The sequence below is a fragment of the Dermacentor andersoni genome, chromosome 4 (assembly GCF_023375885.2).
Source record: "Dermacentor andersoni chromosome 4, qqDerAnde1_hic_scaffold, whole genome shotgun sequence".
Classification (NCBI taxonomy): Eukaryota; Metazoa; Arthropoda; class Arachnida; order Ixodida; family Ixodidae; genus Dermacentor; species Dermacentor andersoni.
Window position 1 is genome coordinate 204,955,327 of NC_092817.1, and position 18,031 is coordinate 204,973,357.

The window sequence follows — 18,031 nt, forward strand, 5'->3', positions numbered from 1 at the left end:
CCTGTCTCGCTCTCTCGTGAGCCTGCCACCCCAACATGACCAAGACGAGGACGTCTTTTTAGGTACAGTACGTGAAAAGTACTTTGCCAAGCAGCTGCGAGTGGATCCAGAGCTTAGAAGACTTGCTGAGTACTTGCAAGGAAAGGCCAACGTTGTCCCGAGGGTTTTTAGGCACGGACTGGCTTTTACTTTTCTTACGAGGTGACGTCCTGGTAAAGAACTTTTCGCCAGCCCGCGCAAACTACTTTCTCGTCGGGCCCACAGCACTCCAATCATAAGCCCCGCACGCTGCGCACGATGATAAAACATCCGGCCACCTCGGGATTTTCCCTCCGCTCGCAAGAATACAAGAGAAGTACAATTGGCCGCGCCTTACCGCCCACATCGCCCGTTACGTCCAGATATGTCGAGACTGCCAGAGACGCAAGATAGCACCGTCAAGGCCAGCGGCATTACTACGGCTGATCGAGACTCCTTGCAGACCGTTTCAGCAGATCTGGATGGATTTGCTAGAGCCCTTGCCGACGTCAGTATCTGGAACCAATTAACTGTCGTGGCTACAGACTACCCCCTACGCTCAAACGAAAGCACTGGCTAACGTTATTGCGGACGAAGTTGTCAGTTTTTTTATCCAGAACATCCTTCTGCGACATGATGCGCCATAAGCGCTCATTATTGACAGATGAATTACTTTTACAGCATGCCTGGGCTTTTACTGCTGAGTATAGCCAGACATGTCACCGAAGCACCACTCCCTGCATCCCGCAGACGAACGAGCAAATAGAACGACTAAACTAGACACTCACTCACATGTTAGCCATGTATGTTGACGTCGAACAAAAGACGGGGGTTGCAGTGCTTCCAAATGTCACCTTTCCTTACAACATAGCAGTGGAAGAAACAATACAAATCAAGCCATTCAAGCTGTTTTACGGAAGGACGCCGTGCTGCCGCACGTCACCGACGAAGAAAATCTTAACGTCACCACCTATCTCTAACGCGCCGAAGAAGCGCGGCAGCTCTTCCGCTTGCGCATCCAGAACCGGCAAAGGATCGACATCCGGCATTACAATCTTCGACGCCGCCATGGGGAATACAAGCCCGGTGACCATGTTTAGGGTGGGACGCCGATATGCCGACGAGGACTCAGCGAGTAAGTATTGCGACAAAATTTCGGATCCTACAAGGTCGTGCGACTTATTGGTGCACTGGACAATGAGGTAGTGCTGGACGGTATTTTGCTATCACAGCGCTGGCGACCTGAAATAGTACATGTGAAGTTGTTCTACCAGTGCTAACGAACTTTAGGATTTTGCAAGCTGAACTACGGACTTTCTTTTTTTGGACTGTGTTACTTTGGACTTTGTTTCTTTGTTGTTTTGTTTTTGTTTAACTAGTGTCAGCTTGTTTTTCGTTATCCTATCTGTAGCACCGGGGTGATGCTTTTTCAGAGGCGGCCTTTGACACGTGCACCTATTTTTAGTGTTTTACCGCTTTTCACCATCTAACAAATGTTATCGTCAGCGCGGGACGCGGCCGCATGTATTGAAATTTTCTCGAATGTTATCGATGTTTCTACTGGTTATCTGTTGTCATTACGGTATTGCTACTGTGTTCTTCACCGTCACCATCACTTGACGATACGGGCAACGTTTGAAAGTATGTGATTCAATTACAGGCAACTAGAATTCTTGTGTTGACTTGCTAACAGAGAACTCCAGTTGACAACACTTACACGTAACATATAGGGTTTGATACAAACTTTAGGAATCGGGTTGTGTTTGTTCAAGGTCGCACAAGTGTGCGGTCATTTTTTCCCTTCATGTCGATAATAACTTCTGTGATGTCGATCAGCCTAACTTTGCGATGTCATGAAGACATTTCTAGTCAAGTCTTTTAAAAGCGATAACATCCTGTACGTAGCGTGCTTCCGCGGGGTTTAGTGCACTTAGTTCCTTCCAGGTTCTTTGATATCTGGTAAGTGAGAGTTCGCTCACCTGTATGCCCTGATCACCTGGCTCATTAAATCCCGACGCTGTATTGCTCTTAATTGAGGATTGCGAGGCTTTTAATCTTCGTGCTTGTCCGCTAACACTAAAATTGGCGCCTGTATAAAAGCGCTATTCTTCTAAAAGTTTTTATTCACAGATAGAAATTACCTCACGTTTCTGTGGCACTACATTGGGAAATTTCAAACCCTGCAAAACACAGCTTGATGAATGAGGCGCAACAAAATGCAGTGGTGTTGCTTTTGACCAATTGTTGCCTGCGAATAGACCTGTGTTCGCGCAGAACTTGCAAGTATAATGCTTATCAACCGCCGTGGTTGCTCAGTAGCTATGGTGTCGGGCTGCTGAGCACAAGGTCGCGGGATCGAATCCCGGCCTCAGCGGCCGCATTTAGATGAGGACGAAATGAGGAAACACCAGTGTACTTAGATTTAGGTGCCCGTTAAAGAACCCCAGGTGGTCGAAATTTCCGAAGTCCTCCACTACGGCGTGCCTCATAATCAGAAGGCGGTTTTGGCACGTATAACCCCATAATTTTTGTACAAAGCTTATCTGTTTATTAATTTTACTTTTTTTGGTGACTCTGCACAGCTAGGGGGATTTGCCGAAGAGAATATGTTATCACAGTTTAAAAACAAGCACATCAAATAAACACACTCATTTCTGTTTGATGTAGGCACGTTAACGTGGACTTTCATGATTCGTTGTATTTCACGCAACGTGAATTGAACGCATAAAATATCGGCTAAACTTTTTACTGCGCAGGGTCGTCGTCGTCAAGGTAAAACGCTGAGCACGATGAAAGGACAGAAGCTATCAGACCGAGACTACCACTACTGGAAGCAAAAGGCGCTCGAATATAGCAACAACGCTGATTGTGTGAACGAGAATACTTTGCAGAATCACTACGAGAAGTACGTAAAACGCAAACGGCGAAAGCATTTTGAGAAAGTGCTCCGCAAAAGCTGTACTTCGTGTTCTAGCGTTACGATGACACTGAACAGCTCTGCTTGCCTTGGCGCGCATCTTTCTGCCACTCGTAACATGGGACCGTGGGTGCTCCTGTCGACAGATGACTCCAGCTGAAAGCACTTAGACCTATAATCTAGTACTTCGTGCAAGTTCTTCACAGCCAACCTCGCAGTGCGCTCGGTTATCCTGTTTTTTTAAAAAATATATTATTCTAACCCATAAACCCACGATCTCGACTCTGTCAGAATTAAATAACAAGATAGTAAATATAGTTAAGCGAATATGAATTGCATTGTATTCTTCAATATTTTCACAGGCTCACACTCATCTTAGAAGACATTGACTACCAACGCACCGTGCTCGATCAACTTCAAGGCCAAGTTCAGGAGGTTCAGCGGAAAATCTCTCTCTCTATCATCCACCTCGAAACGCTGAAACAAGTTTCCCTGAGATCTGGTAAAGTGATGAAAGCTGCTTGTTCGAGTTTACCTGTAATCTTCCTATAGGCTTCCTGCGTCAGATGCAGGAACGAGTCAATTATAAATGTGAAAGCTACAGGAAAGCTTTGTGAGATAAGACGCTTTAGTTAGTAAAATATAGTATATCGAGTGGGCTTCCTCTGGGTTCAATCCGTAGGGATGCACATTAAACTGTCTGATGAAGGTCTCAACTTGCACTCGAAAAATACAGAAATTTGTTAAGGACACAGCGGTGCAGTATTTGAAGGCCGTGGGAATGGGATTCATGAAAGAAAGTTGTTTTATATTGGTTGCGATTACATTTTTCCTTGACTTCATGAGATGAATGTTAGCTTCTTTGTTTCGTTGAGCAGTCAGGCAACGCAGTGTTTCTATTCCCGATATCTAGCCAGGTATTTAAAGCCAGTTGGCAGCCATGTAAACAAGAGTGGCGGATTAACAGGGCGTCTCTTCCAATATCGATCGTCATTACCCGGCGAGTCCTTTTCAAGACCCGATAATGGCGTCAGGAGCTGGTATGTCTGTAAGCTGGCTCCATTCTACTAACCCATGCACACTACCGTCGGCAGCCACGAACCGACAAATCAAAAATGCCATACGCAACACATTGATTGTGCGCAACTTAGGTTTATTTACGGCACGTCAAATATCTAAGGAACATGTTGACACAAGTGGTATCTTATTATCATGAAATCACCATCACTTTCTCTGGACAGTCCCTCTTCCGCAATTGAAGCCTTGCCCACAAACAGCCCCGGTTCACCGGCGCAAGTCCCAAATAAGCGGTGGTACTCTTTGCGAGACCGCAGACCTCCAAGACGGTTTCCGCAATTTGGTGAGAGCTATGCTTGTGCTTACTCGCCACTCAGGATAGTGGAGGGGGGGGGGGGGGTTGTAGTGTATGTGTAGTACAACCGCAACTATCACGCATTAAAGCTATCTGTCTTCTAGTCGTGTCCGTCGGCCGTTATCCAGTGAGTCCCCAACTCTGGATACACAGCGTTATCGCAAACGTTCGAATCGAAGATGCAAAATGCTTCTCTTATAGCCGAGAGGCGCTGGGCCGTTTCACGCTTTTATAAAGTGTGCCGGTGGCGCCGCCTCTTGAGGACGAAGCCGAGAGTTGCGTTCGCGGACGCGACGGCCACATTGTGGTTGAGGCATAATGCAAAAGCGTTTTTGCGTACAGTGCATCGAGCCCGCGCTCTAAAGAACCCCAGCCTGGAGAAGTTATTCCGCAGCCTTTCGCTGCGGCTTCTCGCACAGACAGTGTTTCCGTTTCGCACGTTGAATCGCATAATTAAAGGCGTGCCCTATGCGCGCCGCTGCCCGTCAGGGTGCACACCAGAAAGAAAATGGGCACTAGCCATGACGAGAACGGACGCGGAGGGGTCAGGTGTCTCATATGGTCGCAAATGCCGCGCGAGAAACAAGATTCGTGCGCTTTCCAGGCACACGCAGGTAAAATCCTACTGAAGTTTTTAAATCAAATTCAACTAATTACCTTTGGCGTAGTGATCATTATAAAACTTAAAAATCGTAAGTGTGACTACTCGTGCCTTTGTATTATTTTTTAACACGCTCAACGGAAAAATCAATGTTCGCTAAACTGCGTAAGCAGGCTGTTACGACAAACCGAAATACTTATGGAAATTACGGCTGCAGAACGCATTTTCGTCGCTTGCGACATGCCAGCGCCCCTCCCACCGGTGAGATGCATGCCTCAAGACGCTGAAGGTTTTTGTTGCCATTGCTTCAAGTGTTTGTCTGAGTATCATATTGTATATGCTTTTTGGCGCTATTCTCATCTTATTCCGTCTTTACGGTTGACTTTTCGTGCTTCCTTGTTTTCTTCCTAGCCTCGCTACTGCGTATGTTATGCAGAGTGGAGGAATTGATGTACTGTTTGCCGCTTGGTACCTTTTCGTTGTGTCTTGCTTTCAGCTTCGCCGCGTTTTTGTACGAGTGTAAGATGGAAACTCCACGCGTTCTAATCTCTCTTCCCTGTAGTAAGTTACCGATTTTCTGCGAAAAGGGAACATCAAAGCAGATGCTTTTGGTGATGTGCAAATCGTGTTCTACAATAAGCTGCGTCATTGTATCTAATCAATGCCGTTAGGGGTTGCACCATCGCCTATTTGTTATTAGCCGTGAGAGTACACGTGTCCGTTACGCAATTCAGAAGTTTGCATCTTGATATTAGCCCTTGCTGCCATCCATTCTGTGTGGCTTCCATCAGCCCTTGTAAAAATTTCCAGCAACATTTTACACGCCGTCCTTAGACTATGGTTACTAGAGCCTACCCACAGTAATTTCAAATCCTGCCAACGGTTTTCGGATTTACTACCCACTCCCTAGTAAAACCTTAGAAACAATTGGCCGCTAAAATTAATGTTCATAGGCTGTCAGTCAACTTCCTGCTAACTGTCTAGTAACACTCTTCATTAGACCTCGTATTAAAAGTTTTGGAATTAAAATATGTTCACATATTTTCTGTAACCATCCTATTAAAAGTTTTCTAGCACTTTCTTTAGACACCCAAGTAACACTGCGCTAACAGCTAGCCACGCACATTGAATAGAAGCCTGTTTGTAGACTTTCTCAACAACCTACCAGCATTCTACAAACTCTTTTTTAGCCTCTTCATGACTTCGTCGATTATTTCAGACCTCATACCAACATTTTCTCTTTAGGTATTCTGCAAGTATTGTCCACAACTGATCACAGTATTTAAATAAACACGCGTTCACTGCTGCTTACTAATTTATACTGTCCTGGAACAACATGCCACCCTAAAATGCTCAGAGCCGCAGCTAACGATTTAACTTCCTGGGCCCCATTAACCTCAGGTGGCATTATGGATATATTTATCCTATCTTACTCGAATATTTATGCTTTTCTAAGCTCTTGATGCGCTGTGCAGCAAAAGCAACAGGGTGCGAAAGGAGCCACTGTAAACAAAGATGTGACAAAATGAAAACATTGAGTAGATTGCATCAGGCATTTATAACATTATTCGATCAGTCAAACATGGTTAACAGAACAACTGAAACTGTAGTTAAGCGAAGCTGCTTCAACATTCGGGTCGTTAGTTGCAGTTACACCTTAGCTATAACAGATATGTTTCTTTTTTCTGAGCTTGTTGCTGTGAGATTCTGGGCGTTATATCCTTAAGGAAAACGGAAGTACCATTTGGCTGTGCATTACCATCTGTTACTGAGATGTGCGCTTTAAACAAGCAAGACGAAAAAAAAAACATCAATTCAACTCGCAGGCATTAAACTATAAGCTAAAGACTTCACGACACCTTATTATGTGCCTCCTGAGCAGAAAATAATGAAGAATGAGTTTATGGTCGCTCATTATTTACGACAAATTAAGTCTTCTCGACCTATGTCACTTCGTACTCACTTCGTGTCACTCTCGACCTTCGTAACGCTTCATGTTTAGAGCCACTTCAAGTGAATGGCATGACGCGTTGTAGTTCAAGTATGTACGAATGTCGTTTTTAAAACATCATTGCACTTCGCGCTTGTGACAGTTGGCCGAAATACCCCATAGAAAACTGAAATTAAACATAATGTACTTATGAAAAATTATGGAAAAGAACGTGCATTGTACTATAGTTTGGAGACAGGCGGAACTTCGGTGCAGAGCTGTCTTGAAAAATAACTGTTCGTTACTGGTACAACGTGTTGTCTAAAGCATGGACAGTGCGAATATTAAATCTCTATGACTTCAAACGAGACTGCATCGCAGATGGCAGAGAAGCTGCCGAAATGTTCGCATCATGGAACGAAGCAAGCGCCGTGGGCTTGGCAAGCAGAGACCTCGTTGGTTATTTAATTCCCAAATTACGCTTCCACATGTTCCTGCCAACTGCTCTTGTATCGATGAATGGGCACAGCACAGCATGAGGAGAGACAGTGGCAAAAATAGTTAAATTGCTTCTTCCAAACATGAACAACCACCACTACATTGCTCACAACGCATCGCGCCGGCGTGGCAAAGAAAAGGATATCGATGATGATTTTCTCCTTCTCTGGGACTTGTGAATGTACACGCATGCGCGAGAGAGCCACGTGAGAGTCTTTTCATTCACCAGCTCCGTCCTGACCACCGTCGAACCTTGCATACCCATCTACGTGCGATGCTATCGCTGAAACCAATGCATTCCCTCTAGTTGACTAGGTGGACCTATGTGCGCGCATCACCTTCTTCACATAGAGAGAGGAATGGGCCCTCTCTCGGGGTTGAAAAAGTGCATGAGAAAGCAGCCAGGTTAACGTCTTATGCGTTCAGGGACTCCACAATTTTACTTTTGAGACAATTATTGCTCTGATATTTCTCCAAATGTAATAAATGTTAAAAGAATAATACCCTGCAGGGTAAATTATATGGTTATTCTATTTTGCACAAGAATATATTTTAGCACTTGCCGCTTTCAAACAATAATCTTCTTCATGGCCGTTAGCGCAAGACAATGCTGAAAGTTACTCTTGTCAAGTAGTGTTACTTTTACAGTTAAACATACTTACAAAGCCTGGCACGCATGATGTTACCGATCTTCAGGTGGCCGAAGCACGGAAAAAGGACGGCATTTGATATTGTGGCTCTCGAAATCGCAAAATGCAGTAATTACGAATACCATCATCATCAACATCAGCCTGGTTACGGCCACTGCAGGGCAAAGGCCTCTCCCATACTTCTCGAACTACCCCGCTCATGTGCTAATTGTGGCCATGTTGTCCCGGCAAACTTCTTAATCTCATCCGCCCACCTAACTTTCTGCCGCCCACTGCTACGCTTCCCTTCTCTTAGAATCCAGTCCGCAGTCCTTCATGACTTCACTACATGCCCCGCCCACGCCAATTTCTTTTTCTTGATTTCAACTAAGGTGTCACCAACCCACGTTTGTTCCCTCACCCAATCTGCTCTCTTCTTATCCACTTAACATAATTCCCATCATTCTTTTTTCCACAGCTCGCTGCGTCATCCTCAATTTTAGTAGAACCCTTTTCGTAAGCCTCCAGGTTTCTGCCCCGTGGGTGAGTACTGGTAAGACACAGCTGTTATACACTTCTCTCTTGAGCAATAACGGCAACCTGCTGTTCATGATCTGAAAATGCCTGCCAAACGCACCCAAGCCCATTCTTTTTCTTCTGATTGTTTCAGTCTCATGAAGCGGACCCAAAGTCACTACCTGCCCTAAGTAGATGTATTCCCTTACTACTTCCAGTGCCTCGCTACCTATCTTAAACTGTTGTTCTCTTCTGAGACTCTTAAACATAACTTTAATTTTCTGCAGACAAACTCTTAGACCCACCCTTCCAATTTGCCTGTCCAGGTCAGTGAGCATGCATTGCAATTGGTCCCCTGAGTTACTAAGCAAGGTAGTATCATCAGCGAATCGCAGGTTACTAAGGTATTCTCGATTAACTGTTATCCCCAATTCTTCCAAATCCAGGTCTCTAAGTACCTCCTGTACACACACTGGGAATAGCATCGGAGAGATCGTTTCTTCCTGCCTGACGTCCTTCTTTATTGGGATTTTTTGCTTTCTTTATGGAGGACTACGGTGGCTGTCGAGCCGCTATAGATATCTTTCAGTGTTTTTACATACGGCTCGTCTACACCCTGGTTCCGTAATGCCTGCTTGTCTCCTGGGGTTTGGACTTAATCAAACGCTTTCTTGTAATCAATGAAAGCTATATATACGGTTTGGTTACATTCTGCATATTTTTCTATCAATTGATTGATGATGTGAATATGGCCGATTGTTGAGTAGCCTTTACGGAATCCTGCCTGGTCGTTTGGTTGAGAGAAGCCTAAGGTGTTCGTGATTCTATTTGCCATTACCTTAGTAAATACTTTGTAGGCAACGCACAGTAAGCTGATCGGTCTATAATTTTTCAATTTTTTGGCGTCCCCTTTCTTATGGATTAGGATTATGTTAGCGCTCTTCCAAGATTCCTGTACGCTCGAGGTCATGAGGCATTGCGTATACAGGGTGGCCAGTTTTGCTAGAACAAGCTGCCCACCATCCTTCAACAAATCTGCTGTTACCTTATTCTCCCTAGCTGCCTTCCCCCCTTGCGTAGCTCCCAAAGCGTTCTTTACTTATTCCGGCGTTACTTGTGGGATTTAAAACTCCTCTACACTATACTCTTTTCCGTTATCGTCGTGGGTGCCACTGGTACTGTATGAAACTCTACAGAACTCCTCAGCCACTTGAACTATCTCATCCATATTAGTAATGATATTGCCGGCTTTGTCTCTTAACGCATACATATGATTCCTGCCTGTTCTTAGTTTCTTCTTCACCGATGTTACGTTTCCTCCGTTCCTAAGAGCATGCTCAATGCTATCCATATTATACTTCCTCATGTCAGCTATCTGACGATTGTTAATTAACTGTGAAAGTTCTGCCACTTCTATTTAGGTGTAGGGCTACATGCTTTCATATATTGGCGTTTCTTAATCAGATATTTCGTCTCCTGGCATAGCTTGCCGGTATTCTGTCTAACGAAGTTACCACCGACTTCTATTGCACACTCCTTAATGATGCCCATAACATTGCTGTTCATTGCTTCAACACTAAGATCCTCTTCCTGAGTTAAAGCCGAATACCTGTTCTTTAGCTTGAGCCAGAAATCCTGTATTTTGCCTCTTACCGCTAACTCATCGATCGGCTTCTTATGTACCAGTTTCCTCCGTTCCCTCCTCAAGTGTACGCTAATTCGAGATCTTACCATGCTATGATCACTGCAGCGCACCTTGCCGAGCACGTTCACATCTTGTATGACGCCAGGGTTAGCGCCGAGTATGAGGTCTAATTCATTTCTAGTCTCGCCATTTGGGCTCCTCCAGGCGCACTTTCGGTTATCCCGCGTGCGGAAGAAGGTATTTATTATCCGCAAATTACTCCGTTCTGCAAGCTCTACTAACTCTCCCCTGCTATTCCTATAACCTATGCCATATTCCCCCACTGATTTGTCTCCAGCTTGCTTCTTGCCTACCCTGGCATTGAAGTAGTCTATCTGCATGGTGTATATTGTTTGGACTTTACCCTTTGCCGATTCCACGTCTTCATAGAAGCTTTCGACTTGCTGGTCATCATGAATGGATGTAGGTGCCTATGCCTGTACGACCTTCAATTTGTGCCTCTTATTAAGTTTCACAAGACCTGCCACCCTCTCGTTAATGCTATAGAGTTCCTGTATGTTACCAGCTATATCCTTATTAATCAGGAATCGGACTCCTAGTTCTCGTCTCTCCGCTAAGCCCCGGTAGCACCGGATGTGCCCGCTCTTTAGCATTGTATATGCTTCAGTTGTCCTCCTAACTTCACAGAGCCCTATTATATCCCATTTACTGCCTTCTAATTCCTCCAATAGTACTGCTAGACTCGCCTCACTAGATAACGTTCTGATGTTAAACGTTGCCAGGTTCTGATTCCAATGGTGGCCCGTCCGGATCCAGAGATTCTTAGCACCTTCTGCGGCGTCACAGGTCTGACCGCCGTCATTGCCAGTTGCTTCGCAGCTGCTGGGTACTGAGGGCCGGCGTTTATTGCTGTATTCACATAGGAGGTTGTGGCCAAGTACTATACCCAGGTGGCAAATCCTACTCCGGTGAGGGAGTGCGTTACCGGTTCTGGTGACCGGGATCAGGCCGCACTTCAGGCCTGTTTATGCAATTTTATCAACACGCAGATTTTTCGTTTAATCCAGTAGAAAATTGCGGGGCACCGGGATTCGAACCACGGTCCTCTTGTATGCGAGGCGGATGATCTACCTCTACGCCATGATGCGGAAGAATACCGTGATGCCACCGTAAACGTTAACGGAGCTCAGAACACTGTGGTCGTTTTACTATGGGAAAGCAATGAATAATATGAGCGCACAATTACCACTTTTGCAGCTGCTTTCCCACAGCAAACAAGAACTGCCCTAAAGCAGGTCAGTTTACCTTTATAGTTATTTTGCCTTCACTTTGATGCACCGTCCTACTTGATTCCTTAATGTGGAGGGGCCGTCAGCAGGACGAAGGGACGGAGGTGTGCGAATTGGGACGCGAACAAAGCTACTTGTTTTTATGCATATTAGAAGAAGCCAACAATCACTGACACCAAGGACAACATAGGGGAAATTACTTGCGCTTTAATAAATGAAATAAGGAAACGATAAATTATTGGACATTAAAGTGGATGAAGAAAACAACTTGCCGCAGGTGGGAACCGAACCCTTGGATTCCTTGGTGTCAGTGTTTGTTGGCTTCTTCTGATATGACTAATGAAAATTGGGCCCCTCGGTTAACCACCTTTCTTCTCGTTGATTACATAACGAGGGTCTCGAGTCCGGCTACATTTATGCCTTCAGGTAGCATATGTGGGTTTATTGACCAGTTGCCTTCCCCCCAAAAGATCACGTTCTCGTGACGCCTGTGGCAAAAAGGACGTTCCACGTCCACCGCCAAGGTCTGTGAGTTGTGGCGCTAGCTAACACTCTCAGGGTTCTACTATGACGCATAAATACCCAAGAAAGTGGATGGGAAAACGACGCCGCAGTAGCTCAATTGGTAGAGCATCGCACGCGAAATGCGAAGGTTGTGGGTTCGGTTCCCACATGCGGCAAGCTGTTTTTTCATCCACTTTATTTACATTAATTTATCATTTCATTATTTCATTTATTAAAGCACAAGTAATTTCCCCTATGTTGTCCTTGGTGTCAGTGTTTGTTGGCTTCTTCTGATATGACCAATAAAAATCGGGCCCCTCGGTTAACCCCCTTTCTTGTCGTTGTTTTTATGCAGTAGAATAATTTCATTTTTTACAAAGGTGTTTAGCAGCAAATTTACACTTACAACCAATTCAGCTTTTTTCGGTGTTCGATTGTGGGCTTTTTAATGTCAACACTTGCTTTCAGTAGGCAGCAGCTGTATACTGCAGCATTATGATTGTTTGAGAAGCAATGTTCTGGCACCGTGTTACACGAGGGTTTTAGATGTTTTCTAACATTGACCGTGCGCTATTAGGCTGCCATGTTCAACACGAGGTCGTATTATTAACGCGAAAGTAATATATGCACCAATACGCGAAAATACGGCGCTGCAGTCAGCGGTGTGACTGAATGGTGGTACTAAGGATGCGCACGGCAAATGGTAAAACCACATAAAAGATACTCGAATTCACGTCAGATTTCTCAGGGAGGTTTCTGTAAAAGAAATATGCTAAAGCCATTGAAATTAATATTGCCTAATTTTCGCTTTGGCGGGGAATCAAGCCCGGCCCTCCCGGCTGTGAGGCAGGCGTGCTTCCCTGACGCCGCGGCGGCTCCATGGCTCTGCTTGACAAAATGTGTGCCCAGTCCGTGTGTCACTGCGCACGTCAGGTCGCAGCCATTTGGCCGACTAAAGGCGTGACATAATGCGTGCGTATTTGAGTGTATAAAACAAAAGCATTAATGTCTAAATGAACGCCGCACAGCGATACTTCCGGTTATATGAACTCCTCGCGGGCAGGTAAGCTCTTTGAGAGGCTCGGCGCGTTTAAATTTGGCCTTACCGAGGCCCAGTTCAAACGCAGACGAGAGCTTGCGCGGACACGGAACGCACAGAAAAAAAAAAACATTTCACCAAAGCGGCAATAATGCACGCGCATTCGCACACGTGAGCAATCGTAAGTGTCTATGCCAAATTTCAAGCACGAAATGCGTTTAGGTCGCGTTGTCGGCGACTTTCAAGAGGCCTTCAGCCAAACTCCAGAGCCCTTATAGTGGTGCTCAAAACGAGAATAACACGAGAATGGGGCGAAAACAAAACGAGATCCTCCGAGCAACTACTGAAAACTTTAAAAAATGCGCCCTGGGGCCCCCAACACTTTCTAAGGGCCGCATTGCATACGCTTTTTACTGCCCAAAGAAGGTACCAAAACAATCTTTGCTTCCGATTGCTGCTAATCTTTCTTCAAAGTGTCATTATAGCTGCAACTCCAAGTACGCTGAAGTTTTATTTGTCATTTGAAAAAAAGACACAGCGCAAGAAAGGGGCACGAGAGAGCGACTCCCACACAGCGCTGACTTAAACTGCTTATTCACGAAGGCATGCGGGAATAAATACAGGTATATAGGGTGCTTCCATGCTCGATATACCAATGGTCTGAAAAAACCTGGAGCATCATTTGTAATGCTGATAACGATAGCCACGTGTCCATAGAGCACACGGAATGCTCGCCATTCTAACCCTGCAAAGATACGCCATTTCCCGAGATGAAAGTGCAATCGAAGGAGAACTGACGCACGAGCTATCAAACTTCCTAATGAAATCTGCCTCAATAATTTCACGTGTCAGGTGTGAAGTATGTTTAGCCAGCGCTTCGCTTTTTACCAATACTGCTTACAGCCGTGGTTGCGGTAATGAATACCCAAATGTCCCTGCACCATTTTGTACACATGGTGATGGCGCTCTCTTAGACGATATTTTAAGCACGTTCCTCTCTATCCCACCTACGTTTCCCACAAGAGAGGGATCACATAAACCACGCCAGTGATGTAGGGCACTAGACCCTTCCTGTATTTCACAGTACAGCGGCCACGCCTGGTTTCTGAAGGAAAGTTGCAAAGCTTTGCTAGATTTTTTGGAGCGGAAAAAATCACCTCAACACCAGCGCTTTGCCCTACCCTCTACCCTCTTCAGTTTAGGGGACATATCATGAATACATGGAAGTAGTGCAATTCTTTTTTCTCTTCCACTGGCCCACGTGGGGCTCGATCAGCTTCGCCCTGCTTGATTTGCTTAAAAAGCTTTTCTGCGACAGCTGATACTAAAGCCTTCGTTTATCCTGCAGACAACAAGCGGCCAACCTAAAGATCAAAACTTCTTGCATAGAATGCTGACATGACCTTCTTATGGCACTGACGAGGCACACAATAACGATTCCTCGTTTTACTTATTATGAATGTGCTGATTGGTAACGGAAAAGCGGTTTCCCGCTCCTGGGTACAAACGACGAGCACAAATGTCTACTGGCCTGAACCGCCAGTAGACAAGCCTTAACCGCTTGTCTTCCAAAAACTTTAAACAGTTCTTTTCGGGCAGCTCATGCGTCAGCTCTAAAAATGCAGTTCTTTTTTCTGAATTAATCGAGCACTTTTCGTGCAGCTTGTTCCAACATTCTGCGCACCATTCATCGAGAACTAAAAAAATTGTCTACATACCTTCACACTTTTGCTACCAGGGTCAGAACAAGAAACTTTTGACTAATGCGGACTTTATGTGCGAGGTTAATATCACTGAAGAGAGGCGGAAGACATAAGCCTATTCAAATTCCGCTTTTTTGAATGTACTCTCTTTCCTCGCAACAGAGAATTGTAGATTTATTATAAAATGTCAACAATTTGAAAAACCCACTAACCGCAATTCCTCTCTCGTTCTGGAATGCTATGGATCCAAAGTTGTCAATGCATCCTTCTACACATCTTAGCATCACATCATGTGGGATGAGGTGCGAGGTATTTTGCATCGAGGGCTTTTCTGTCGATGTAAAATCCCTGTCTTATACTCTTCCACATGATGGGATGCTAAAATGTGTGGAAGGATGCAGTGACAACTTTGGAGCGACAGCATTCCATAACGAGACAGGAATTGTGATTATTGGGTTTTTATAATTTTTGACATTTCATCTCAACTCCACCTTTCTCTCTGCGAGGAAGGGCGCTAGATTCACGGAAGTGGAATTTGTATAGAGTTTGGGCTTTGAGAGTTTGAGTTTGAGCTGTTTTGGGCTTCTCCTCTGTGATATTTACTTCTTACATAAAAACCGCAATATTCAAAGTTCTCTTGATATCACTGGTTCCTAAAGTGTGCAGATATGTAGACGATTTTTAGTTGTTATTCAATTTCCGGAGGAGGTGTTTGAGCTGGCTGCAAGAAAAGTATTGCTATGGCATGAGCTGGGCGAGGAGAAGAGGAAGAAGACGTGAGCTGGTGCAGCCTCAGGACGCCATCTTGACTTTACCATCAATCTCGTTCCTTGAATAAAGCCGGTTTAACATTAACCGTAGCAGTTTTGTGGCGGAGGTGCAGAGTACTTCGACGAAGACGACGGAGCTGCTGCAGCAAGTGCCATGCCGGAGCCGACGCCTCGCTCGACTGCTTCCAACACCACTTGAGATCCCGATGTCCCACAGCAGCGACCAACAGCCTTCTCTCGCTGCTCCAGTGCGAACAACCGGCGCCTGGATGCATCAGATGGAGCCCCGCCCTTTCTCTGGAAAATTCGGCGAGGACGTGGAGGAATGGCTCACACACTACAAGCGTGCGAGCAAGTACAACGGCTGGAACTCCACGACTCAGCTCGACAATGTGGTTCTGTTCCTCAAAGACACGGCGCTAGCGTAGTTCGAGAACCATGAAGATACGTTCACAACGTGGGACGGCTTCGTTACTCACCTCACAGAGTGCTTTGGCGATTCCACCACTAAAAGGAAGCGGGCCAAGTCCCAGGTGAGACCTGTACTACGTACATAGAGGCGATCCTGAAGCTTTGCAAGACTGTCAATCCTCGAATGTCCGAAGAGGACAAGGTTGGACACCTTCTCAAAGGCATAGCCGAGGATGTTTACAATTATTTAATCGGAAAGGAGAGTCTCGCCTCGGTCGCCGACCTCATCTAGCATTGCCGCACATTTGAGGCCTTGAAGCTGCGCCGTATCACGCCAAAGTTTGGCAGACTAGCAAATGTCACAACGGTGGCAAGCGTTGACGAAAACGACAACTACAGCTTTCAATTTGACCTTGCAGCAACTATAAGGCAAATTGACCGCGAAGAACTTGAACGACACACCAAAAGGGCGGATGTCGAACAGCTTGGTTGCGCTTCCAACGAACCTCAAGAACATGCATCTGCTGTGTCAGCATTGTCTGCCATGCCAGGCGTTGCAGACTGTCGAGTCGATCAGCTGCGACAGCACCGACGTACCATTCCGGACGACATGACGCACGATCAACGAACTCGTCGAGCTACCACCACGAATCGGAATTCGGAAGATCGCTTTTATTATTCGCAGCGTCCCAGGATTGACTCCGAGGCATACAACGTCGGTCGCGCATCGCCTGTATGTTACAGCTGTGGCGCCTCAGGACACATTGCTCGTTTTTATCGTCGGCGCCGACAGACAACAACATATGGCCCACCACCAACTTGGCCTAATTTTGGACGTGATAATTATGACGACCGTTGGTCGATAGACCCTGCAAACACCACAGGCGCGCCACCTCGGAATACCTTCCGTCAGTATAGTAGAAGGAGTGGCTCACCAGCTTCAGACCGCAGCCTGACGCCCCCAACCAGTCGCCAACGCCGTTCACCGTCACCACGGCGACGTGCTACGTCTCCACCGCCGTCGGGAAACTAGCCGGCGTGGCCGATGGAGGTAAGGTCGCCGGACAGTCTGCGTCTCTGCGAAATACTCCTCTGCCTATTATGATGGTGAAGAACAAAGTGCGTGTGTTAACTAATAGTATACCTGCAACAGCATTAGTGGATACTGGTGCTACCGTTTCCGTCATGAGTGTGACTTTCAAAGAGAGGCTGGGTCGGAAAGTCATGTTCCCATGGAATGATGGTGTGACGTTTCGTGGTGTCAGTGGAGAGTGCCGAGTTCCCCTTGGTATTTGTGTTGCAAGTGTTTTATTCGGAGGAGAAGATCTTAAAACAGAATTTCTCGTACTACCGCGATGCACTCATGATGTGATTCTCGGGATTGACTTTCTTCAGGATTGTGGTGCATCCGTTAACTGGGGAACAGGCGAAATTACTTTGAATAGCGCGCTTCTCGCCACCCTTGCCGACACATCGTTACCAGTGAAAAACTATTGTGTTGTTTCGAACGATTTGCTGCTACCGCCTTGGTCGCTGTCACGTATCCCTGTTAATTTCGCTGCTGCCGACCTTTCATCGTTTGACGCGCAAGTCCAGCCACTTACGTCGAGCTGGGCAAAGAAAGATGTACTTGTACCACGCTCTGTCGTGAGAGTAGTGAATGGCGCCTCAAATTTGTGGGCTTTGAATTGTTCTTGCGTCCCTGCCGTTCTCCCACGTGATATGAAGCTCGCTGAATTTGACGAGATTGATGGTAAAGTCAAGATGGCGTCCTGAGGCTGCACCAGCTCACGTCTTCTTCCTCTTCTCCTCGCCCGGCTCATGCCGTAGCAATTCCCAGACTCGATGACTTTCAAAGCAGAGCAGGAAAAATGATATTAGTTTGGAACCTCTATTTGTAGCCGCATCGCGTCCTGGAGCCACCGGTCGATTTTGTGTCCGTGACGGCCTGCTTTACAAGACCAATTGTTCGGCTAAAGGCGCACGCTTCCTTCTGGTGGTGCCGCAGAGTCTGCGAACGGACATACTGAGAGCCATGCACAACGAGGTGACCTCTGGCCATCTAGGATTCATAAGAACTTTGAACCGGACACAGGAGCGTTTTTACTGGCCCAGAATGTGGGACACAGTCAAGCACTACGTTGCCAGTTGCGAACAATGTCAACGCTACAAGCTCCCTACGACCGCTC

At 46.0% G+C, this 18,031-nt stretch overlaps 1 protein-coding gene across 1 annotated transcript in view; it reads left to right on the forward strand.

Annotated features, from left to right (window-relative positions):
* The window catches only part of LOC126538381 (transient receptor potential cation channel subfamily M member-like 2), a 385,593-nt gene that overhangs the window by 263,712 nt on the left and 103,850 nt on the right, over nucleotides 1–18,031 (forward strand). Inside the window, exons 17-18 of the mRNA XM_072287697.1 lie at nucleotides 2,775–2,923; nucleotides 3,298–3,437. Coding sequence (XP_072143798.1) covers nucleotides 2,775–2,923; nucleotides 3,298–3,437 — 289 coding nt within the window. The remainder of the gene's footprint in view (nucleotides 1–2,774; nucleotides 2,924–3,297; nucleotides 3,438–18,031) is intronic.